At 47.5% G+C, this 25,855-nt stretch overlaps 1 protein-coding gene across 1 annotated transcript; it reads right to left on the bottom strand.

The window, feature by feature from the left end:
* Window positions 1–11,086: 11,086 nt before the first annotated feature.
* On the bottom strand, window positions 11,087–11,776 carry LOC139112766 (uncharacterized). The gene has a single exon (XM_070673826.1). It carries the CDS (start codon window positions 11,774–11,776, stop codon window positions 11,087–11,089), a length of 690 nt encoding a protein of 229 aa, XP_070529927.1.
* Window positions 11,777–25,855: the final 14,079 nt, after the last annotated feature.

Here is a 25,855-nt window from a genome sequence, read left to right as displayed (position 1 = left end):
ATTTCAGACTTTCCACTTTTCCTTGATTTTATGCTTCCTTTGCTCCATCCACTCCTCTCACTTCTTTCACTATGTTACTCGCTCTTCTCCTCATTCTCTCTATTCATTATCTTTCTCATAGTATCCTCAGTACATATCAATCTACATGTCCTCCATTCTTCTTTGCTTTTCCTCTATTCTATTTATCCTTGCTTCCATTTCTTTTTTCCAACCCTTAAATTCCAGTTCTATTTCCTTCTTCATTTCTAATACCGCCTCACTAATCCACGTTCTAACCTCCTATTTCTCTTCCTCTCTAAAGGTTATTTTTTTGTCCGCACCACTTCTCAACGTCAATTGTCTCATCCCGCTTCCTATTGCCTCTTTTGCCTCTTTCCCTCCTTTCTCCTTTTTTTCTTTATACTGTTACGCCGGGAACGGGTCGGCGAACGTCTCCGCGTTCGCGTCTCTCACACACTCACACACACTAATTCGCGGCGCCTGAGCTCCGCGAAAGAAAGAGACGATTTATAAAAAGGAACGAACAGTTTAATTAGAGCATGCAAAGATACAGCGACTGCACCGATTCAAGGCACGGGCAGAACTGTCATTTAGTCAATAAATAATCTTCGTTCCCCTGGCAACGGGAAACCGAGACTTCGGAGGGAGCCGGTAGCTTCACGCTGCTCCGTGTACCGGGCGTAACACTGCCCCCCCCCTTCCACCGGATTGTCGCCCCGACAATCAGGGGGGGCCTCCGTGGCTTCCTGTTCCACCTTGGACTCCTGTCCAAGTTCTTGAACTCCACGAAGCGACGCGAAGAATCTTCCTCAGCGCGAAGATGCTTCCGTCCTTGGCTCCCAGCCCGATTCCGCTGCTCCTCTTAAAATCTTCAAACAAGGGGGGGGCATAACTTTCTGTGGACCCTCCGACTCAAAGTCTCCCCAAGTTCCTGTTCCGGCATTAGCCCTTCGTCCCATGGAAAACCACAGATCAAAAACCATGGGAAGAACAGTCTTCTTAACGAAAAATCTTCCTTCATCTTGAAACGGAGCGAAACACGTTTCTCCTGAAAAAAATTCTATTTCCTCCCCGTCCAGCTAAACTCCTCCTCAAAAGAGAAAAAGAAGAAAAACAGTTTCCAAAGAAAAATCAATTTTCTCCACCCAAAAAAAACAAACACGGCCCCCAAAATCTATTTAATTTTCCCTTTTAAAATACGGAGCCAACCTATCCGCATGAACGACTTTTTTCCTATGTTTAGGCGACTTCTGAATACAGAACACCACCTCCCCTAACTTTTTCAAAATCAAGTAAGGTCCTTCCCAATTACTTTGCAATTTAGAAGCCTTACCTCTAACTCTACAAGGATTAAAAAACCAAACCTTCTGTCCCTCTTGGAATAAAACATCTCTAACATTCCTGTCATAAAACGCCTTAACACGAGAGGACTTAACCGCCATCTTCCTCCTGACTTGAGAATGGATTTCATCAAGCCTTTGTCTTAAACCCCTAACAAACTCTCCTTGAGAAACTGAAAACTGAGAAGACTGAGGAGGCATTCCCCGCGTCAAATCTAACGGTTACCTCAAATCTCTGCCAAAACAAAGCTCCGCCGGAGAAACCTCAGTGACCTCATGCTTCGAAGACCTATAAGCTAACAAAAACATTGAAATCCAACGATCCCAAACCTTTTGATTTTCTGAAACAAATTTTGAAAGATATTCCAAAACCGTACGATGCTGTCGCTCTACCTGCCCATCCGATTGTGGATGTAAAGCAGTAGTCCTAGTTTTTCTATCCCCCAAAAGATTCAACAACTCTTTCAAAAGACCGGACTCAAAGTTTCGTCCCTGATCTGTATGTATTTCCTCAGGAACTCCAAATCTTGAAATAATTTCTCTAACAAAAACTTCAGCTACCGTTCTTGCTCTAATATTCCTCACCGGAAATGCTTCCACCCATTTAGAAAAACAATCTACAATCACTAAAAGAAACCTATTCCCAGAAGAAGATATAGGAAAAGGACCAAGAACGTCCATCTGTAATCTCTGAAACGGAGATCCGACATTGTAAATTTGCAAAGGAGATTTTTCTTTGCCGGAAGGTCCCTTCTTTGAACAACAAATCGAACACGAACGACACCAATCCTCTACATCTTGTTTGCAAGAAACCCAATAAAAACGCTTCCGAATTCTATCTAAAGTCTTATTGATTCCAAAGTGCCCAACCGAAGGAGAATCATGGGCATCAGCCAGCCCCCTTAATCCGTTTACGAGGAACCACTAATTGAAACAGCACCTTCCTTAAATTTGGAGCTATCCATTTCTTATAAAGAATGTTATATCCCGAGCCCTTAGCAACAGAGGCTCGGGAATAACGCCGGAATGTCGCACGCGCGCGACCATTTAGCTTGATCGGCAGAACACCGCCGATCAAGGTAACCCGGCATTTCCGGCCGGGACGCGAAGTCCGAGAACAGTCGCGGTTGCCACCCGCGATTCCGCTGATTGCTATGATTTTTGGCATAGCAACAGTAGGAGATATATAGGGGCAGCCGCGGCCCGGACAGTTAGTCGCTAACAAGTATCTCGCGTGGACTATATATTACCAAATATTTAGTGCAAGTGTAAGTCTGTAAAAAAAAGCAGGAAATAAAAGAAATTAATCAATATAACGAGAAGACGACTTTATTCCAAAAAGACTACAATTCCCTCCGGAGAACGAACCCCACGGCACCCTCCCGGTGCAACAAGAACTCCGTTCTCTAAAACGAGAGAATCCCAATATGAATTAAGAACTCTTCCCGTTGTATCTGAAGAAGAAAATTCCGAACGGAAAAGACGTTCCCCAGACTCTTTTGCCTGTATTAAAACATTAAGACTCGGATCCTCCCGCTGATCCTTCTTCCAAAGATCTAACTCTTCTTCTTGGAAGACTATTCGAGCCACAGTCTCCCTCTTTCGGGAAGACTTTTTGCTCAACCCTAAAACAATACCGACAGTTTTCCGCTTCACAAAGCCGTCTCGATAAACCATCGGCATTCCCATGAGAAGACCCCTTCCTATAAGCAATTTCGAACTGAAATTGTTGTAATCTTTCTACCCAGCGAGCTAACTGACCCTCGAGTTCCTTAAAAGACAAAAGCCACCTTAAAGAAATATGATCCGTGCGAATTAAAAATTTCCCTCCTAAAAGAAAATGACGAAAAGATTTGACTGCATCTACAATGGCTAAAAGCTCGCGTCGAGTAACACAATAATTCCTTTCAGACTTCGATAAAACCCGACTGAAATACGCTATAACTTTCTCTTCATCCCCTTGCTTCTGTGAAAGAACAGCCCCGATTCCTATTCCAGAAGCATCAGTATCTAAAATAAACTGACCTTCCTTCGGGAACGCTAACACTGGAGGAGAAGTTAAGGCCCGCTTCAAGGATTCAAAAGCCTCCTGACAATCATTCGTCCAAAAAAATTTCACCAAATTTTCTGTCAAATAATGAAGTGGCTTCGCTATCGAAGAAAAACCTTTCACGAATCTCCGATAATACGAGCAAAAACCTAAGAAGCTTCTCAATTGCTTCTTCGTATGAGGAACTGGCCAATCTATTACTGCTGCTACTTTCTCCTGATCAGTAGCTACCCCTTCTGAAGAAACCACGTGACATAAGTATTTAACTTTCCTACTGAAAAGAACACACTTCCCTGGATTGATTTTTAAATTAAATTTTCTTAAACGAAGAAACACCTCATTAAGATTCTCCATAAGTCCTTCGAAATTTCTTCCAAAAACTATCATATCATCTAAATACACAAAACAACTCTTAGAAAGAAGCCCTTCTAAAACACTTTCCATAAATCGTTCAAAAGTTGCCGGAGCATTTGTGAGACCAAAAGGCAAGACAGTGAATTGCCAAAGTCCTTTTCCTATGGAAAAAGCCGTTTTCTCCTTGTCCCTTGGATCCATCCTGATTTGCCAATACCCACTCTTAAGATCAAGAGTAGCAAACCAGGAATTCCCAGCCAAACGATCTAAAATATCATCTATCCTCGGCAGAGGAAAAGAATCTTTTACCGTAACCGCATTAACTTTCCTATAATCGACGCAGAATCTAATTGTCCCATCCTTCTTTTTAACTAAAACTGCTGGAGAAACCCAAGGACTTCGCGACTCCTCAATTACCCCACGGTTCTTCATGTCTTCGATAATTCCATTACCTCATCCCTCATTCGAAAAGGAATCCGACGAGGAACCTGTCTAATCGGAAGAGCGTCCGCTACATCAATCTTATGTTTCACTAATTCGCAATTCCCTGCAACAATTTCCTCCGAAAATGTCCCTTGAAATTTTTAAAGAATAAAGAAGCTACATTCTTCTGCTCATCATTTAATTCTTTCAAGCTTTCTTCAAAAAGCTTCTGAGGAAAAGAAGAATTCACCCCGGAAGTCTGTTCGACTCTGGCCACCCTCAAAGAATTCCGACAAGAACCAAAAGCTTCGTCAAAAATTTTGGAAAAACCAACCTTCCTCAGAAAATCCGCCCCGAAAAGGCAATCATCCGAAATCTCCTCTACAAACATGCTCATTTCAAGAGCAAACTTTCCTACCTCCATAGAAACTTTAGCTTCTCCTCTAATAGAAACATCTTCCCCTGTAGGATATCGAAATCTTAGCCCCTCTCTGAACGATTGCAAACCTGAATTCCCCTTTCCGAAAAACCTAAAACTCAAAATAGTAATATCAGAGCCCGTGTCAACCCTGAAATTACATTCCCTTCCATTAATTTTCCCTGCAAAACAAAAATCACGTGAAGAATAGCCGATTCTTCTGGAAAATAACTCCCTCGGGGCCCCCTTTACTTTAACCCCCCGAAGAGGTCGACTATTCCGAGTTTCCCTTACGGGTAGGGCACTGATTCTGAAAGTGTCCTGGCTTCCCACAAAGCCAACACTCTCCTCGAGCCCCCCCCTTCGTCTCCCGAGAAAACTTATTCCCTTTATTCTTCCTAGGATTTACCGAATTTTCCCCTTTTCCTTCGTTTTCCTTAACGTCCCCCCCGGACTTTTCCGAACGAAAAGAATTAAAATTCCTAAAAGAACTCGCGCGCCCCTGAAAACCTGACACTCTCCTATCGAAAGATTCCCCGAAAATTGTCCCGATCACTTTCGATCTCTCGATCGCCTTCTTAAGTGAAGAGATTCCTTCTAATTGTAGCGTTCTCTTAACCCTACCATCTAACAACGCAGAAATAAACTGAGCACAAGCGATCTTGTCCCGTACCTCATAGGGACATTCAAGATAAGCTAACTGAGACAACCGCTCTAACTCCGTCCCGAAAGAAGCAAAATCCTCCCCTTCCTTCTGTCTCCGATTTGTAAAAAGTGAATAATAATTCTGAGAAGACCGCGGTTCCCCGAAACATAACTTGAGCTTTGCTCTTAGCTCCGCGTAGCCCATGCCCTCGGAATCTTGAAAAGAACAGAGAACCGAACGCGCTCTACCCTGAAGACAAGAAACAAGGGCAACAGTTCTCGCCTCCTGTCCCCACTGCATCGCCCGAGCGATCAAATCAAATTGGGAGACGAACTCCCGCAATGGAACGGAACCGTCATAAGTATCTAACTTTAAGTATCTAACTTTAAATTCAACCCGGACACGGAACGCGCATCACCTTCAACCGGAGGGACATCCGGAACAAAACTCGCGCCCCCCTCCGCCGGAAGAACACCGGAGACGCGCGAAAAATTATTGGAGGGACTTAGCTGCAAGATTCGGCTCTGCATCCTCGTGATCGCATCATCACGCAGACGAATCTCGGCCCGCAGACTCTCCTCCCTCTGTTCCTGCTCGACCCGCAGCTGACGCATCTCCTGACGGAGCGACTCGAACGCCGCCGCCTCAGACGAAGCAGGATCCTCCTGACGGGATCGCCTCCTCTTCGCCGCATGCGTAGCCATCCCGGACGAGCCCCCAAAATGTTACGCCGGGAACGGGTCGGCGAACGTCTCCGCGTTCGCGTCTCTTTCTCACACTTACACACTCACACTCGCGGCGCTTGAGCTCCGCGAAAGAAAGAGACGATTTATAAAAGGAACGTGAACAATTTAATTAGAGCATACAAAACGATACAACGACTGCACCGATTCAAGACACGGGCAGAACTGTCATTTTGTCACAATCAATAATCTTCGTTCCCCTGGCAACGGGAAACCGAGACCTCGGAGCGAGCCGGCAGCTTCACGCTGCTCCGTGTACCGGGCGTAACAATATAATATGGTTATTACAAACCCATATGGAATTGTATAAAAGTAGACCTAGGTTTGCCCCGATAATAAAACGTCGTTGATTACAAACCCATATGGAACCGTACAAATGTACATCTAGGTTTGCCCTGATATGATATAACATGGTAATGTAAAAAAAAAAAAAAACTTGGCGTTGCGAAACTAAATCTTTAAAATCTCAAATTATAATTTTGCTTTTCACAATGTGCTATGTATCAGATTTTTGTTACCACACCTGATGTATATTAAGAAATATATTTGAAATACATCCGACAGTCCGCAGTCTGTACAATCTTTAAAGGCATCATACAAATAAATATCCAATCCACGTACGATAAATTTTCTAAAAAATTAACATGCCTCACAATTCCTAATATTTCGAACTTTATTCCATCAAAGATTTGTGTGATTCTATCAAAATACCATCAAACATAAAACTGGCAGATCCAGAATTTTATTTACCCCGACCAGTAGATTTATTGGACTTTCGCTTCCGAAACGCGGCGTACTGGTAGTAAAGTTAGTCAGTGGGAAGTGTAAGTGGAGGCAAAGAAAAGTGGAGAGAGGGAGAGTAAGAAAGGGGTGGATAGGATTGTGCGGAGGGTTGAGTAGAAGGGTTCATTGGAGAGAAGTGCGTGGGTAAAAGAGCGAGGAGAAAAAGGGATAGAATAAGAGAGCGGGATTTTGAGGTTAGGTAGTAAATAGGAAAGTAAAAGGTGTGAGTGAGAAAGTAAAAGTGGGTAAAGAGAGCAAGGGGAGGGCAGAAGGAGGGGAGGGGGGATAGAATAGAAAAAGGGTATAAGGGAAGAAAGGTGAAGGGGAGGTAGAGGTGGAGTGAAAGTAAGAAAACTGAAGGAGTAAGCAGGGAGTGACTAGGAAAGAAGAAAGAGAGCGAGACAAAAGAAAATAAGAAGGAGAGAAGTGAGAAGAAGAAGGAAAGAAGCAACGACAGAGAGAAAGGTATATAACGGGTGAACAAAAGACAAGGTGAGAGACAAGGAAAAAGTAAACCTAGTGAGATAAAAGGTAAATATGGATAAAAGGCAGGAAGAAATATTAAAGAAGGGTAGAGGGAAGAGTGGAAGTATGATAGGGATAGAGGAATTCATAAAAAGGAAAAGGGAGGAAAAAGAAAGGGAGGATGAAAATGAAATAGTGCAAATTAGAAAAGAGAAGAGGGATAAAGGAGTTAAAGGAAGATAACAAAGGAATGAGAAAAGATTTGGAGATATTGAGAAGGAAGGAAAAAGAATGGAGGGAAGAGAGAGAAGCATTGATTGGGAAAGTGAAGGAATTGGAGAGGAAGATGGAGAAGGAAAAGAGAGAATACGAGGAAGTGAGGTATAAGATAGAAAGATTGGAGAGAAAAATGAAGAGATGGAAAAGAGGAAAGGAGAAAAATATAATAGTAAAAGGAGTGAAAAACACAGAGGATAAGAAGAAAATGGAGGGAGAGATAAAGGAGATAATAAGAAAGTTAGGAGTAGAAATAAAGGTGGAAGAGATAAGGAAGTTAAGGGAAGGAAGTGATAGAAAAGGAGGGATAATTTTAGTTAAAATGGAGAATGAGATGGAAAAAGAAAAGATGATGAAAAATAAGGAAAAGCTAAAGGGAACAAAGGTATGGATTCAGGAAGATAGAACATGAGAGGAAAAAAAATAGAAAGGGATATAAGGGAGGTAACAAGAAAGGAGAGAGAGAAGGGAAGGAAGGTGTAAATAAGCGGTAAAAAGATTAATATAGACGGAACCTGTTTTTTTTTTTTTTTTTTTTTTTTTTATAGTCAGGAAATCCTCTTTACGGATACCCGCACCCTCGGGGAAGGGGTACGGGTTATGCCGGACTCGAACTATCTAACGTCCCATACACGGCTAAAACCTGACTTTTGCCCGCTCTGGTGCCTATGGCTGGTGAGGGGGTTGAGGAATCACGGTCGTATACATCTCAACCCCCTCGGCACCGACCCACCCGGTGGCTTGGGTGGGTCTTCCGTGCCGCCGCCCACGGAACTTAGGGCGACGGGGCCCGCACTATTACGGCGGGCCGGCCTCTCTGGTGTCGCCGCAGCGACATAACTCTCGGGTCGGGTTCGGGGCAGTTCCCCTGCTGCACCCGACCCCGTGCCTCGTGGGGCGGGAGGAGCGGAGAAAGCCCCCGCCGCGCCGACTTGGCGCGACGGGGACCCCCGTCCCCCACCCCTTGCTGTCAAGACGGTGCTGGGCGCGCGCGCAAAAGTCGCGCACTCCTTCGCACCGTCTGGGCGCCCGTGTCCGGGTCAGGAAGGAGGGGGGAGGCTTGCGCCCGTCCCCTACCTCCAACCCGGCGCGGGCATGTGGCGCCCGTTGGGGCCTGTTTGGCCCTTTGCTGATGCGCGCAGCTCGGCGGCGAAGAAGGTGAAGGTAAACGCCTCCCCGCACCGCGCCGCGCGGTCTCCTCGCTGCTGCTGCTGCTGCTGCGGGAGGAGGGGGAACCTGGCACCGGCGGCGCCCTTGCTGCCGGTTGTCCCCTCCTCTCCCGCTCGGCGTCTTCCTTCTGCCGCATAACGCGGCTGCAGAAGACGAGGAAGGCCTTCCAGCCCTCCTCGTCTTCCAGACACTTCCTTATGATGGCCGAGAGAGACAGGTCTTGCCCTGTCTTCTCGGCCATCTCATCCCTTTCTTCCTGCCACGCGGGGCACCTCTCCAGCGTATGCTGGGCGTCGTCACGAGGTGCCCCGCAGTGGAAACATGCCTCTGTGACCTCCTTTCCAATGCGATACAGGTAGCTGGCAAAACAGCCATGCCCTGTAATTACCTGCGCCGCATGGAAGGAGGTCCTCCCGCTTGGTCGAGCCAGTCCATCAGGACTGGCTCGAGGCGCACAATGCGCGCCCGCCCTCTTCAATCTGCGCGCAAGCGCGCCCTCCACTGCTCCACTGTTAAGGCACGGTGGTGCAGCCTCATCCTCTTTTTAATGTACGGAGTCGGCCGCACCCCGTGCCTCCGCTGATACTCGCGGGTGCTTTTGTACACCCGCGAGTGCTCCGCCGCCGTTAGCTGCAACGGCGGCAGTTTTGCCAGGACCGTGGCCGCGGAGCGGGACACGGTCCTGTACGTCCTGCTTGCTCTGACGGCCACAGGATGAAAGGCCCTCTCCAGGGCGGTTTGGCTCATCCTGTTGGCCGCCAGATCATTGGCCCACACGGGCGCGCCGTACATGGCCACGGCGCGCACCATGTTAGCATACAGCCTTCGGGCTGCGTTAGAGGGTCCTCCCAGGTTTGGGAGGATCCCTCTAAAGGCGGTGGCCAAGTTCGTGACGCGCTCGGCCACCGCCCTAAAATGTCCCGTAAAGGCCCACCGTCCATCCAGGTGCAGACCTAGGTATTTGACGGTGGGCCCGGGAATCACCGGGACGCCATCGATGTTGATGGCGTCCCTTGGAGGGAAACCCTGGCCTCGGCCATAAAACCAGATGGCCTCGGTTTTATTGGTGGCCGCCCTCAGCCCGATCCTCCTGATGGCCGCCAGGATCGCCTGGGCGGCCACCTCGGCCCTGGCTTGGGCCTTCCTCCACAATCATCGTGTCATCTGCATAGCAGATGATTTGACAGCCGGGGGGTAGGGCCGTATTCAGCACTGCGTTGTACCCCAGGTTCCAAAGGAGGGGTCCTAGCACGGAACCCTGGGGCACACCGCAGTGCAGCTGCCGCCTACACAGCCGCCCATCGCGGTCTGTGTAGGCGCAGCATCTGCCTCTAAAATAATCCCTCACGGCGGCGCATAGGTACTCGGGTATTCCATGCCGCCGGAGGGATCTCAAAATGGCATCCCAGGGGAGGGAATTAAAGGCGTTTGATATATCTATCAAAACGCCGAGTGCGACCCCCCCCTGGGACGTTGCTTCTTCCGAGAGGGACCTCAAATGCGTAATGGCATCTATGGTCGAGAGTCCTCCCGGAAGCCAAATTGGGTTTAAATTTGGCCCCACCTCACTCAAATGCCGGACGAGGCGGTTGGCGATTACTCTCTCGAGCAGCTTCCCGCCTCGTCCAGCAGGCATATGGGGCGGAAAGAGGAGGGGCTGTCCCCTCTTCCCTTTTCCTCAGCAGTATCAGCTTGGCTTGCTTCCACTGCTGAGGAAAAACTCCTTCTCTGAGGCACCTGTCTAGCAGGTGCCTCAAGTCCTCTCGGACGGCCTGCAAGGCCAGGGTCCACACTTTCTTGTGGACCCCGTCGGGTCCTGGGGCCGTATTACCCCTGAAGCTGCGGCCCGCCGCAGCCAGGAATTCCTCCTCTTCCAGAGGAGGAATATCCCGCTGTATCTGCAGTAGGCGGGGAGGCTCTTCTATCCCCAGATCCAGGGGGCGTCGGGGAAGAGGGTGTTTATCACCTCCCACTACCCCGGATCCAGGGTCTCCGTCACCGAGGGGGCTGCTGGCCTTAGCTTCTTGGTGACTATCTTGTAGGCCAGCCCCCACGGATCCTCATCCAATTTCTGGATGAGCTCCCCCCACGCCTCCGCCTTAGCTTTAACTATGGCGGACCGCAGCTCCTTCCTGGCCTCCTTATAGGCTTCCAGGGCACGTGTCCTGGTCGGATCGTCCCGGGACCGGGCCACCACTCTGCGCCTGCGAGTCGCCTCTCGACGCAGCTCCGCGATCTCCTCGCTCCACCAGTATGCGGAGCGTCGCAGGCTGCGCGCTCTCCTCATAGAAGCGTCGCAGGCCGCGGTGACCTCTTCCATTAACTGGTCGACCTCCCCTTGCACTGGTAAGCGTGCGGGAGGCCGACCGTCCCTGTTCCATCCGGAGACTTCAAGGGAGGCTTTGAAGACATCCTCCCTTATGCTCCGGATCTCTTTTCCACAATGGGACGATCCGTACCATTTCGGGTGGCGCGGGGCCCGAGCTCCACAGATATATATCTGTGGTCTGACAGATGCTCGAGCTCCGCCGCCCCCCTCCAGCTGCTAACCATGTTAGCGGCCGCAGGGGTAGCCCACGTAAGGTCAACGATGGACTCGCCCCGCGGTCTCACACACGTGGACACGCTGCCCTGGTTAAGGAGCGCCAGGTCCCTGCAGGCCGCCCAGTCTCCTAGGAGACGTCCTCTTACATTGGTTTGCCGGGAACCCCACGCTGTAGACCAAGCGTTGAAGTCTCCGGCAACCAGAACGGGAAGTGGCCGGAGTCTGTCGATACAGGCACCGATATTCTCCAGCCACTTCCCGTATTCCTCCGGGGAGCCCGGTGGCGGCAGGTAGACACCAATAACCGCCACGGGCCCCCAGCGGACCGCGGCGAACCTTTCGCCGCGCTCCAGCGATGCACATGGAGGTGCGCCGGGCCACCACCTCCATGTTATCGCCACCGAGCCCAAGAGGTCACCCGTCCACAACGCGTGGTTCGGGGGAATGTGATTGGGCTCGGAGGCGATACCCAACGTATAGCCGCTCTCCGCCAGCGTGTGCAGGAAAAGGTCCTGCGCTGGGCGGGAGCGGCATAAGTTTCCCTGGAGGAGTTTCAGGGCCATTACTTGGCCCTGTTACTTCCCTCCTCCAGGGGCTTCCTCTTTGGTCCTGTGGAGGTGGACGGTGCTGTGTCCACCTCCATAAGTACTCCAGCGGCAGGGGCGGGAGGAGGGGGGGATCCTCCTTTCTTCTCGCCCGCCACGATCCTCTTTTTGTTCTGGGTGGTGCATGTTTTACCACCCAGAACGTGGTCAGCCTTCCTCCCAATGTCCGTACAAATCGGGCATCGGGGGGAGGCCTTGCATTCCTTTGCTAAATGCCCGGAGCCGCCACACCGATAGCATTTATCAGACCTGTCCGTAGTGCTCGGACAGGTCTCTCTGGTGTGGCCGCGCTCCAGGCATCTGAAGCAGCGTAGAGGGCGGGGGTCCAGGAGGACTATCTTGACCTTAGTCCATCCAATTCCCAAGACCCCGCCCTCCGCAGCCTTCTTGGCTATGGCCAATGGCATTTTCAGCCAAAGGCTGCCCATCTTGCTGGCAAATGGCCTTATCTCCCCGACCTGGATCTCCCGGGGAAGGCAGGCGCATTTGTCGGCCACAGCCTCCACTACCTCCGCCTTGGTGAGAGAAGGCTCAAGAGGCCAAACTCTCACCTCGGCGGAGATCGAGGGGCGAGAGATTTTCGCATCTCGCTCCTTTAGTGCCTCTCTCATGAGGCCCGCCAGGGCATCCGCCTTAGAGTCGCTTTCCGATCCGGGGGCCTCAATTAGTATGGCCCCCGTGGCTGTTGTGCGCATTTTAACCTTGTCGGTAATGCCCACCTCCGACAGCTTTACTTTGGCCCGACCTCGGCCATTAATTTATCGTAGTCTTCTCCGGGGAAGAAAGAACTACGGCCGAGGTCCTTGGGACCCTTCTCCTTCTTCTTCTTCCCTTGGCCCTTGGTTTGGGCCGCGGGATTAGTAGAGGCAGATGGTGCCCCACAATTTTTCCTTCCTCTCTTCTTTTGGAAGGAGGAGCAACAGGCTGGGGCTGACCGCCTTTCTTCTCTACGCCCCACGACTTGAGACCATGTCTCCGTGGGGCGTGTGGAGGGCGATCAGGTGCCCTATGCTCCCGAGAAGTGGAGGGTTCAGGCCTGCCCTCCTCGCAGCTGCCTGTTTTGGGGCAGACAGCCGCGTAGCAGGGGAGAGCTTTTGGCTACGCCCTCTCCCCCCTTTCTTTCACTTGCCTCCTCTTCGGGAACCGGGCGCCTCTTGGTGACGTCCTTCGGGACGGACGCCACGGAGGCGTATGACCGCCCCGTCGAGGAGGATTTAGGCTCGGGTCGTGGAGCCAGGGAGGAGACTCGCCGTATCTCCTCCTCATGGTGTCCGCAAAGCTCGAGAGCCTGTTGTTAATTAGGCTCTCGACGCTTTGCTGTTCCCTCTTCTCGCTTGCGACGAGGGAGGGCCGATTTTTCCTCCTCCTTGGAGGTGGAAGCGTTTCACTGCCGCTGTCACTGAGTACTCACCCTTTGAGCGGGGGCCTGACAGCGGTGGGCCAGTCTTTTTTAGGAGGTAGGGTGACCTTTGGGGTGTCAGCCTCTACCTCCATTTGTTGCGGAGCCTCTTCCGGCCCATCCGGGGAAGAGGCGCCGTGCGCGCCCTCCCTGGCTCTAACTTGAGCCAGTTCCTCGCGCAGGCCGCGCACCTCCGCCTTCAGCGCCTCTATTTTTGCGCGCGAGGCGCGTCGCCGCGGAGCGCTTTTTCATCGCGTCCGCGCTTACCTCAATCTTAAGGGCAGCCTCCCTCAATATACGGACAAAGCCGCCCTTTAGATTGCCCGACTTAAGGGCAATTTCTTCCACCCTCTTGGCGGCTTGCAGAATGTCCGCCGCGAGGGCTCCTATCGGGAGTCCGGCAGACTCTCCTGCAGCCTTTCGGCCATTTTGGACCGGCTTCTTCTTTGTATGCCGAGGGGTCGTAACCTCCCTCGGCAATCCATCTTTCATCTTTTCAACCTGGAGGGGGCTCGCAGCTCGCGATTCTTCTCCTTGATTGCGAGAATCGCGACTCCTCGTCAGTGACGAACGGGCTCTTCTTTATAATCCTCTCCTTTTCGAGAGGAGGATCCATGTCCAGATCCTCTACCTCGCCAGAGGAGACAGAGAAGGGTGACCGCCCGCGCCGAGATTTGGCGCAGGACGGCTCTCCGCTTCTCTTGCTCCTCTTGAAAGCTCCGGACGCCGTGGAGCGAAGCGAAACGTCCGAGAGCTTTGAGTCCTGCGGTATCCGTGCAGCCATCAGATGCCTGCACGGACCGCGCCGTGATGTCTCCCTCGGTCGTGCACGAGGGAGCTCCGATTTCGGACTCCGGCGGAGGTGGCGAGCCAGCGTTGGGTCTTATTGACCTAAACGCTATTGGCTTATTAGAAGCCTGGTGCGTCTTGATCCGCAGACCAGGTCTCCTCCTCGTGTTGTCCTTAAGGGACATCTTGTCAGCGGGTTTGACCACCCGCATGCAAACGACACGGGGAGTTTGAAAACTCTCCGTCCGTATCGCTCGTAAGGCATGATGGCCCCACATCAATCCTCTTCTCAGGGTGTCGGCCGCAATTTCTTGAGAGTTAGTCTTTATCTTTGTCTTCCGCAGGCGGCGCCCTTCCTCACCGGCGACGAATCGCCCTCCATCTCCTGAGTTTCCTTTTGAATTTTATTTTTATATGTGTGTAGTATTTATGCTGGGTTCGGCCATCATGGCAGGGCAGAGCAGTGCCCCCTTTCCCCAGTTAAAATGCCCTAAAAATGAGCACGAAAACCGCTAATCGGCTTGTCAGGCCGACCCTGCCCTATCCGTGCTCCCCCGGTTTTCCCCCCACCAGCCCGGTGGTGGACGCGTTACGTATCCGAACATCGCTCATCCCTCCACCGGCGCTGGGTTGTTAGGGCACACACACAAACCCCCCCCAACAGGGGCTATGAGAGGACGGTGGCCCGCCGCCCCTCCACACACCCGCCCGGATGTGCTGGCTTCAACTCCTGGATTGGCTCCAAACGGCCCAACGGGAGCGGTACTTCCCACGTTGAACATGTGGTTTCCTGCGGTTTTCGCCAGGACTTATTGGCACTGCCTGGACTTACGCACCCGCGTAGTACGCCACAGAGGTCAGGTACTGACATCACCGTGGGCCACGGTCGGGGGGCTACTACTCCCCCCTTGGCTAGTCTCCAGGAAATATCCACCGGCAATCCGGCCGGAGACACATACACACGCACACATTCATACATGAATGTGGAGGGCCGCAAACACACGTGCCCTCCACCCAAGAAAATAGACGCGTCACGGGCCCCGCCTCGGAATACGTCCGAGCGGCCCCGGTGAGGGACCCCCGGTGTCCGGCCCCGCCTCGGATCCTCCGAGCGGCCCGGAACACCCTCTGACCGACCAACCGCCAGGCCCCGCCTCGGAATACGTCCGAGCAGCCCCAGCGGATGGTCCTCGGCGCGCCGAGCTGCGACCCCGGATAGACGGGGCGCTACACAGGCGCGCCGATACCTGGGGTGCCCGGCCCGCAGGCCTGAACACCCTACGCCCCGGAATACCATGGGGTCACACTCCTGTGCAGACTCCGGTGCGTATTCTCATACCCGCCCGAACACGCACCACGTACGTGCCGGAACGGGTAGAGGTAATCTCATCCCCTCGGCGGCGGGAAACACCCGCGTGCAATGCCGAGACGATGAGATCTACTCCCACTGTCAGCACAAGGCCGACGGGAGGACCTCCACCCCAACCCCCCCCGTGGCATGGTGAGGGACTAATGTCCCCCTAACGGCTCCAGCCAGCCGGGCGTTTGTATTCAGGGCCGCCAACCCCTACCACATCGGGGGAATAAACCACCCCTACGGTGAAGTGGGCACCGGGCTCAGGTCCCTCGGGGTCGCCACACCCCGAACCACGGATCTACTCCTCCCAGGAAAAGTGGGAGGCTCCCGTGGCCCTGAGGTCCCCCCCTGCGTGGTGGAGGACTAGTGTCCCCCTAACGGCCCCAGCAGGCCGGGCGATTGTAGTCAGGGCCGCCTACCCATTATCACCTTGGAGTGATCGAGTCACTCCTTTCGGCGCGTGCCGGGCTCGGGTACCTCGGTGTCGCCAGACACCCGTACCGCGGGTTCCCCTCCCACCGAGGTGGGAGGAGCAGATCCGCGGCCCCTGAGGGATAATATAGACGGGACCTGGTGGTGGTGGAACCAACATAAGGAGGACTTGGTTAACGGAAGAGGAGACAGAAGAAAGAAGGAGGAACAGGGGGAAGGAGAAGGGGAGGGAGAAAAGGGTGACATAGAAGAAAGGGAAGGAGGAGAGGAGTGAGGAGGAAGAGGAGAGGAAATGAGAGAAAGATGAAAGAAGAGGAAGAGGGAGAGGGAGAGAGAGAGGATGAAGGGGAAGAGGAAGAGAGGGAGGTGTATAAAAGGAGAGATAGGCAAAACAAATGGAGTATAGCATATTGGAACGTGGCGGGATTGGAGAACAAGGATAGAGATTTTTGGGAGAGGTTAAAAGAATGGGACGTTATGTTTCTATTGGAAACGTAGATGGAGGAAAAGAGATGGAAGAGAATTGAAAGGATGTTGCCGAGAGAGTATATATGGAGAAAGCAATGGGCCAGCAGAAAGAACAGAAAAAAGAGAGCGAAGGGAGGAATAATAATAGGAATAAAAAAAGAAATAGAAGTAATAAATGAAAGGAGAGGAGAAGGGGAGAGAGAGGAGATTATGGTGAAAAGGATAAAGATCGAGAATAAAATATGGAATTTAGTTGGAGTATATATGAACGAAGAGGAGGATGAAAAATGGGAATGGATAAAAAATTGGATGGAGGAAAGAGAGGAGACAGGGAAACAATAATCGGGGAGACTTCAATGCGAGAACGGGAAGTGAGGGAGGGAGGATACAAGAAGAGGGGAAGGAGAAGAAGGAAGAAAATCGTTGGATAGGAAAATAAATAAAGATGGAAGTAAAATGATAGAAATATTGGAAGAAACGGGATGGTTTATTGTGAACGGAGGACTCGAAGGAGACGAAGAAGGGAAATGGACATACGAGGGACCAAGAGGAACATCGGTAATAGACTATGTGCTAGGAAACGAGGAAACATGGAAGGAGATGCAAGGAATGGAAATAGCAGAGAAGATCAACTCGGATCACTTCCCAGTGGTGGTGAAAATAGAAGGACGGAAAAAAGGAGGAGAGGGAAAAAGAGGGAAAAAAGGAGAGACAATGAAATGAAGATGGAGCGAGGAAGGGAAAGAAGAATTTAAGGAAAAAGCAAAAGGATTATGAAGTGAGGAAGGAGAGATGGTGGAGTGAAAGAGTATGAAGAAAAAAATTAACAAAATAGTAGAAAAGGGACAAGACGGAAGAGAGCAAGCAAAGGAGAGGATGGTGGGACGAGGAATGTAGATAAGAGAAAAGAAAGGTAAGGAAGGCATTAAGAAAGTGGAGAGGGGGAAGGGGAAGAAGAGAGGAATACAGAGAAGAGAAAAAGAAATATAAGGAACTATGTGAAGAGAAGAAAAGAAAAGAAGTAAAGAGATGGATAGAGGAAGTAAAAGAAATAAAGACGGAGAAACAAATATGGGATCTATTAGGAAGAAAGAAAAGAAAGGGAGGATTAGGAGGAGAGAATGTGGTAATGAAGGATTGAGGAAAATACTTCAGAAACATAATGGGGGGCGTAGAATACAGAGTGGTAAAGGGAAAGAGGGGGAAGAGAGTAGAAATGGAAGAGAATGAACTAAGTAAAGAAGAAGTGATGAAGGCAGTAAGGAAAATAAAGGACGGAAAAGCGGTAGGAGGGGATGGAATTCCAGGAGAGGTGTGGAAATTTGGGGAGGAAAGAAATGATAGAATGAATCTGGAAAATGAGTATGAAAATATGGAAAGGAAAGGAATGGATAAAGGAGTAGAAAGAGGGAATAGTGGTTCCAGTGAAAAAGAAAGGAAAGGGAGACAGAGTGAAAGATTACAGAGGAGTGACGATTATGCCAACTCTATAAAATATACGCGACGATATTGGAAAAAAGAATAAAAAAGGAGGTGGAAGAGAAAGAAATTTTGACAGAAGGGCAGATGGGTTTTAGGGAAGAAATGGGAACACTGGATAATGTAAATATTATAAACTATTTGATAAATAGACAAGTAAATAAGAAAGGAGGAAAATTAACGTTATTTTTCGTGAACTTAAAGGCAGCATTTGATGGGGTAAATAGGGAGGTGTTATGGGAGTGTATGGAAAAGGAAGGAATAAGCGAGGGTATGATAAAAAGATGCAAAGAGCTGTATAAGGAAACGAGATGCAGAGTAAGGGTGAGAGGGAAGAAGGGGGAGGAGTTTTGGACGGGTAGGGGAGTGAGGCAAGGATGTCCTTTGAGTTCACTTTTATTCAACATATTGATAGCAGATTTGGAAAGGGAATTAAAAAAAGGAGGATAAGGTGGAGTGAAGATAAAGGGAGAAAGGATATATTTAATGAGTTACGCGGATGATGTGGTGCTAATGGCAGAAGAAGAGGACAACATGAGGAGCATGATGAGTAGGTTGGAAGAATATCTGAGGAGGTAAGGATTGGAATTAAATGTAAAAAAATAAAAAATAATGAGATGCAGAAAGGGGGGAGAAAGAGAGAGGAAAGTGTATTGGAGATGGGGAGAGAAACCGGTAGAGGAAGTGAGTGAGTATAATTATCTGGGATATATATTAATGAGGAATGGAAGACAGGAAAAACAGGTGAGAGAGAGAACGAGGAAGGCGGCAGCGGTGATGGGAGGAGTGTGGAGCATGGGAAGAAGAAAGTTTGGAGGAGACTGGGGGAAAAGGATGTGGCTGTTCGACAGGTTGATTTGGACGGTAATGGCATACGGGGTGGAAATATTCGGATGGAAGGAAAGAGAAAAAATGGAAAGAATACAGGAGAGATACATAAAGTGGATATTAGGGGTGGGAAGAGTAACATCAGGATATACGGTGATGGAGGAGATGTAGAGGGACAAATTAAGAACAAGAATGAGAAAGAGGGCATGGGGATTTGAAAAGAGATTAGAAGGAGGAAGAGGAAACGTGGTGGCGAGAAAATGCTGAGAAAAAATTAAGGAAAGGGAGGAGAGAGAGAAAGCAGAGGTCGGATGGGAAAGAGAAAGAAAAGATTTTTATGAAGAGAGGAAAGAAATAGTGATAAGTATGGGAGGAGGAGGGGGAACGGAAGGTGGAACGGAATGGTTGGATGTAATTGTAAAGAAAGACAAGGAGATACAGAGAAGGGAGAGATGGGAGAAGATAGAAAACTCAAGATATAATAAGTGGTTTGCAAGAATAAAGGAAAAAGGAATTCCAAAATACTTGAAGATAGATTGGAAGGAGAGAAGATGGAGAAGAATGGCTAGATTCAGGTTGGGAGAAGAAATGAGGGGGAATAAATATTGGGAGAAAGAGGAGAGAAGATTATGCAGGGTATGTGGAAGAGAAACAGAAACGTGGGAGCATGTGTGGGAAGAGTGTGAAAGATGGAGAGCGGAGGGTGATTGGGGGGATTGGGTGGAAAAAGTGTTGAGCGGAGATGGAGAGAAGGAGAGATGGTTAAGAGACATACAGAGCTTCAGAGGAGAATTAGAGGGTGAGAGGGGAGGGGTCGGAGACGGAGAGGGAGGGAGAAAGAGAGGGGCGGGAGAGGGGGACGGAAGGGGAAGAGGGAAAGTGGGAGAAATTGGTAAGGGAAGGAATAGTAAGGAAAATTAAATTAAAGGAAAGAAGAGAAAAGAGTAAAAAGAAACGAGAGGGTTTTGGAAGCGAGGGTCCAGGGAGAGAGAAAAGGTCGAGAGAGAGAAGATAGTAATTTAAGGATTAATTTTAAGAAAGCGCTAGAAGGTGATAAGGGGCGGAGAGAGGAATGGGGGGGAGAGAGAGCGAGAGACGGGCATGAGAGGAAGTATGGATTGAGTGCGTGAGGAGGTAGGAATGGAGGGATGAGAGGAACAGGATGAATGAGTGATGGTGAGAAAAGGAAGGAGAATGGACGAATTGTAAGAATTGTAACCCTACGGGGAACCAATAAATTATATACATACATACATACAGTAGATTTATTAATCAGATCCGGTGCAAAACTCGCAATGTTTTTCGTCGGTCAGATCAATTTGTCACAAAACGGTCATGAGTTATTTTTACAAAAGACGCGATTAGGTTGGATAATTACCGGAGACGCGTCGGCATCAACGAATTTAAAAATATCTTCATGCTATTCAATTAGCTTAGAAGATCAAATAGCTAAATTTTGGACAATAAAAGGAGTTCAGACAAATATTCCACGCTCGAAGGAAGAAACCGAATGCGAAGAATTTTTTATTAAAACAGTATCACGTTTGCAAAACGAACGATATTCAGTGCGTCTTCCTTTTCGTAATCCAAACAAACGTAGCTGTAGAACGTAAATTAAATACTAATCCAACTCTAATATCTGAATACAAAGGATAATAAATGAATATAAAGATCAAAGACACATGTCGGAAATAAAATCTTGATGACGATGGCTTTTACATACCACATCATGCAGTAAAACAAAATAATCTTGGCGCTGCAAAACCAAATCTGATGCGTAGCACAACGCAAAAAAAAAATTATAATTTTTTTCTTTCTTTACATTACCACGTTATATCATCGGAAAAAACCTAGGTCTACTTTCGTACGGTTTTACATGGTTTGTACTGTTTAAAATTTTCTAGTTTCTTTAGGTTCTTGACGCAATTATTTGATCTCATAACTTTAATAGAGAGTATTCAATATTACAGTAAACATTTTATGGTCTTTGGGGGTCTAGTTTTGGGGGCAATTTTATTCATTTTGTAGTAATTTTAATTTCGCGCTTATACTTGGTGCTTTTTTATACCTTTTTTTAAAAAAAGATAATTTTGGGGGTGTTACGTCCTGTAACTCCACATCTCCTTTTTCCGACACATGGTTGATAAAGTAGATAATGAAAAGTATACCGAATGTATTGGTATCAAAGGAGAGAGTTCTAAGTTTCCAGAAAAATAATTTTAACTGACGGAATATCCTGAATCACCAGATGTATAAAATAAAAGAAGGAACCTGAAACAATTGTACAACAGATGTGGAATATAAAAATCGAAACGAAAGGATTTGTCAAAATATTCATAAAACATTAATTGCTTGGAAAGATTTGGAATATCTTAAACTAACAATAAATGTCTGGCGGTACACAAAGGAAATTCTGGAAGAAAAACAATTCAGTAAAATCGAATTTCGCCGTGGATCCTAGGGATTAGAAAAAAGGAGGCAAAACGCCTGTAATAATAAAAATGGGATACGCGGCCGGAAACTATAAAATTCAGGCAGCAATTGCACGCTGCCGATAAAAAAAGGGTTACCTAACCATTTTAAATATCTGTTATCTGGAAGCTTAGAAGGGCTGAAGCCGTGTGGAGAGGAGCCTTTAACACATTTCCTCTCGGACCAATAGATATCGGAAACTCCTCACCAAAATTTAAAACCTAAGGGCGAAAACTTAGAAATTTAAGAAAACTAAGAGAAGGGCGACCAATAATTGCGAAGACGGAAAAGTGGAGGAGTAAGCCTAGCAAATAGAATTTTAATTTTGGAAAACTGAAAAATCAAGCGCTGGTCCTCCCCTTTTCCGAGGTTATAAAACCGCGGGTCCCGGCGGGACTCGCTCTCATTCTCAATCCGATTTTCGCATCACAGTATTTAGCATTGTTACCAAAGACTTAAAAGAAAGTGTTTGTGCATCTTTGTGTGGGCGGAAATAAAAAGAAGTTTCAAGGAGTCAGTCTACGGAACTTTAAAACAACAAGTAGTAAGTGTTATCATTTATTTTCTCCTCACCCTCCCCCTAAAACCAAAAATGGTTCCACTAAATAGATTTTTGCATTTAATTTTGAATAAATAAAAATAAAATGAAAACTGGGGAAATGGTCAGGGTGCCGTTTGTTTCTTATAATTTCGTTATCTGTCTTGAGTCCCCCCGACTCTCTAGTAACTCGACCCACCTTGTGAGCTTCCTTTCGTCGGGGGGTTGTGATATGCCGCCAGTAAATGGTGATTATCCAAACCTTGATTCGAGCAAGGCTCCATCCGGGTGGAGGAACTTTAAGAATCTCCGGGGTGATGACGGGGAGATACAGAAGAAAGAATGAAACGAGTTGCCCTGGTATTTTTCTCGTTAATTTCATTTATCAACTTAATTATTAAAAAATAATCATTTTTAGTGGAATCACAAAACCTCAGGAGTATTAAGAAAAGTCGAGCTCGCCGTAACAAGCAGCTGCGAAATTTGAAGAATCTCCTCGAGAGTTTCTTCGTTCAGTATTTACTCGCGGCGGCGCCAGGGGAGATTAAACCCGACCCTCCCCGTAGAAGAAGAGAGAGGTCGTGGACGCCTCAACCTCCTGCTCTCCCGAATTTGCCGGCTCCTGAAGAGGTTCCCCAGGAGGCGAATAATTCCGGAGAATCGGCCCGCTCTTTGAGTCCCCCTCACGTTAATGAGCCCGCAAGAGAATCCGAACCTGAGTCGGAGCAGTTCCGCCTTACGACTTCTTCCTATTCACCAGATATTTCCGTTCACTCTCCAGGAGCTGCACCTAGAGCATGCTCCTCTCCTATCCCGTCCCCGATTCCTTATCCTGGGGAGGCAGAGGAGGTCGGCTCCTTCGCTGAAGACGATACCGTCTTCTGGCAAAAGTCTGACGGCCCGGAGCCTTCCCCTTCCCCCGCCCCGAGTGTGGAGTTCCTCGGTGAGCAAGAGGAACCTAGAGTGATCGTAGATCCTCTCCTCGAGCTTCTCCTGAGGACTTGCACTCCGTGGACGGATTCCGTCCCAGAAAGGGCCTTCACCATAGACCCTGATTCCTTTGATCCTGAGGAGATCAGGAGAGAGGCCAGCAGGGCATCTCCTGACCAAAATATCCTCATATTCTATCCCGGGGTAGAACACCCTTTCCTAGCTCCGATCAGGTTGATCGATCGGGTATTTCCGAGATCTTCGGCCAGGATCTCGGAGATCATCGAGATAGACCTTGAATAATTTGTTTATAAATTCTTGTTTTTTTTTCTTTCTTTAATTCAATTTAAATATATTTTTATGTAAATTTATTCCAATTACTTTTGTCTGTACATCTACCTTTCCAATTAAAATATTTATTATGTTGCTCAGAATAAATTTTTCGTTTTGTAAGTTTGAAATTTAATTACTTGATCCTTTATATCAATTGATTTTTTTTTGTTTTAAATAAAAAAATGAAAAAGTTAGATTTTAGTAATTGTTGAATATCCCCTTTAGATCCATTTGTTGCGAAATCATCTCCGGTTCTTTCCCTGGGAATAAGAAGAACATTCTTTCCTTCAAAAGAACCATAAATCGCGCTAACTCAAACCTACGGTCTTTTAAATCCATTACTAGCGCTTAATACGTGACGCTGAACTGTGCTCGTCGCGCAAGGCTCGGCTGTTACGTCATACTCCTAATCTTTCCCGCCTCCCTACCTGTTCTCGAGTCTCTACCTAAGCTCATGAAAAGAGGACAACCAATCTTGAAATTATTTTTCCACCCCTGACGTAACGTACAGCTGATTTTTGGGGGCTCGTCCGGGATAGTGAGCGTGGTTTTTCGCAAATGGAGACCAGAGCAAAATCTGATAAAGAAGAAGTAGATAAAAACTATAAAGCTGCGGTAGAACAACCGTCTAAACCAAAACAGACACAAACTCAGATACACACCTCGACACCTACTGTGTCTAAAAATCCACAACCTAAACAACCTACTCCTTTACAAACCATCACTGAACGCGTATCTACTCCTTTGCCTGATATTTTCGAGGTAACGGAAGGATCCACAATTAAATTAGACGATACCCGAATACCCCTGGCGCCAAAGCGATTACAAGCGTATTATAGTAAAATCGAACCTGTAGTAGAACCTAAGAAAATGGCGAATACAAATCCGTTCGCCACATTAAAATACGCGGTAGAGGCGGTTCCCTTCTTTGATGGCAAAAACATCTCCATAAATTATTTTGTGGAAGGATGTGAGGAGGCAAAGAATATGTTGCCTTCCAAAGCCGAGGAACAATTCGCGAAAGTAATTAGAACGCGGATAACAGGCGAAGCTCGACAAACGATCCAGGGGGTAGAATTTGATACCGTGGCTCAATTAACCAAATTTTTAAAGAACATTTTTGGACAAGATAAAAATGTTTATCAACTACAGGGGGAATTGGGTAGAGTATATCAAAAAAACGAAGAAGACGTAATCACGTATGCTAACAGAGTGAGACTTCTAGGAAACAGAATAATGGACGTGCACAAGAGAATGATTGATGATTATGAGCAACTAGCTGAAATTAGGAATACTTTAGAAAAAGATGTATGCAAATGTTTTATACGAGGATTAAAAGCAGAAATAAAACAAAGGGTAAAAAGAGATTTAAATGTGCATGAAACCGTTAAAGATGCTCTGAATATAGAAAGAGAGCTACGTGAAATTACCGAAATACGACACGGTAAAGTCTCAGCCACCCCTAAATCATCAAATATAGATCGTTCGCGGGAAATTTGCCAGTTATGCCTCAAAGAAGGGCATGTTGCCTCAAATTGCAGGAAGTTAACAGTACAAGCCGGGAACCATTTTAATGACCCAAACGAGATTTTAATTTGTCAAATTTGTAAAAAACGCGGACATAGTGCCAAAAAATGTCGGTTACGCGAAACAAATAACTGCCGGTTTATAAATTTAATACAAGAAAATAAATTTAATTGCCAAATCTGTAATAAACCCGGTCACAATGCAAGAAATTGCAGATTTAATAACAGCAACAATAATAGTAATAATCAAATTAGAACAACGTTAATCTGCCAGTGGTGCGACAAATCGGGGCACACCGCAAATAATTGCTGGAAAAAACAGCAGGAATCAAGAATAATTGAGCATAAAACACGAATAACATGTCAAATATGCGAAGGGTTCGGTCATTCAGCCAAAGAATTCCGAAATAATGTGGGGCAAAACAGCTCTAAAGAGGTAGAGCATTGCCGCTATTGTAAAAAGGAAGGGCACACGTTAGATAATTGTGAGTTAAGAATTGCTAACAATAAAAGGCGTGAAGCAATAGGTGCGGGAAACGCCAGTGGCCCCTCAAAGATGGGTGTGCAGCAGGGGTCCGGACGGATCTCACACCCAGTGGTAACTCTCCGGAAATGAGTCAAAGAATAGAGCCCGAAATTCGGCCGGTCACTGTAAACTTAGATAGGCATAGTCATGTACCTACAATTCAGGTAAAATTAAATAATCAAAGTCAAAACGCGACCTTTATGTTAGATACAGGTTCAGGACCGAATATAATTAAAGAAAATTTAATTTCCGACAAAATTAAAATTGATTACGGAAATATCTTAAGATTGAACGGTATAAATGATTATCCAGTATATACTCTCGGTAGAGTAGTAATTCCATTATTTAAAAAACAAGTAATCTTTCATATCGTATCAAAAAATTTTCCCATTTCTCAAGCTGGAATATTAGGTAATGATTTTTTCAAACAAACAAATTCGCGAATAGACTATGCTAAAGGACATTTAAAAATATCGGGGGAAAGAATTTCATTTTCTACTTCCGAAACAATTACCGTTCCACCGCAGGCCGAATCTCTATTCTTTGTACAAATTTCAAATCCAGGGATTGAGGTCGGATATGTACCGCGAATGAAAGTCGTCCACGGTATTTATCTGGGAGATACCGTCGCCACCAATGAAGACGGAAAAGCTTATTTAAACATAATCAGTACACTGAGCGAACCAATCGAAGTTCAGGTACCTACAATACAGCTATTACCGTTAAGTGAGATGCAGGTAGGAAACATCGAGAAGAATAATAAAGAATGGCAGACCGTTGAAATGTCACGAGACTCCGAGGTCAATAAAACCTGTGACGGAGTAAATCACGATAGCAACGATCTCTGTCATCAAAACTTCATCGATGGAAAATTTCTCGAAGACAAAATCCAGAAGAAAATTAAAAAGAGAGAGGAAAATAAAATAAAAATTACACAGGAGAAGGATGCTAAGACATCGC

This window comes from Cardiocondyla obscurior, unplaced genomic scaffold (assembly GCF_019399895.1).
Source record: "Cardiocondyla obscurior isolate alpha-2009 unplaced genomic scaffold, Cobs3.1 scaffold50_0_238961, whole genome shotgun sequence".
In the NCBI taxonomy this organism is placed as follows: Eukaryota; Metazoa; Arthropoda; class Insecta; order Hymenoptera; family Formicidae; genus Cardiocondyla; species Cardiocondyla obscurior.
This window is presented reverse-complemented; position numbering and strand designations above follow the sequence as displayed.

Excerpts from the sequence above, each read along its gene's own strand:
- LOC139112766 (XM_070673826.1), bottom strand. The coding sequence starts at position 11,776 with ATGGCCCTGAAACTCCTCCAGGGAAACTTATGCCGCTCCCGCCCAGCG.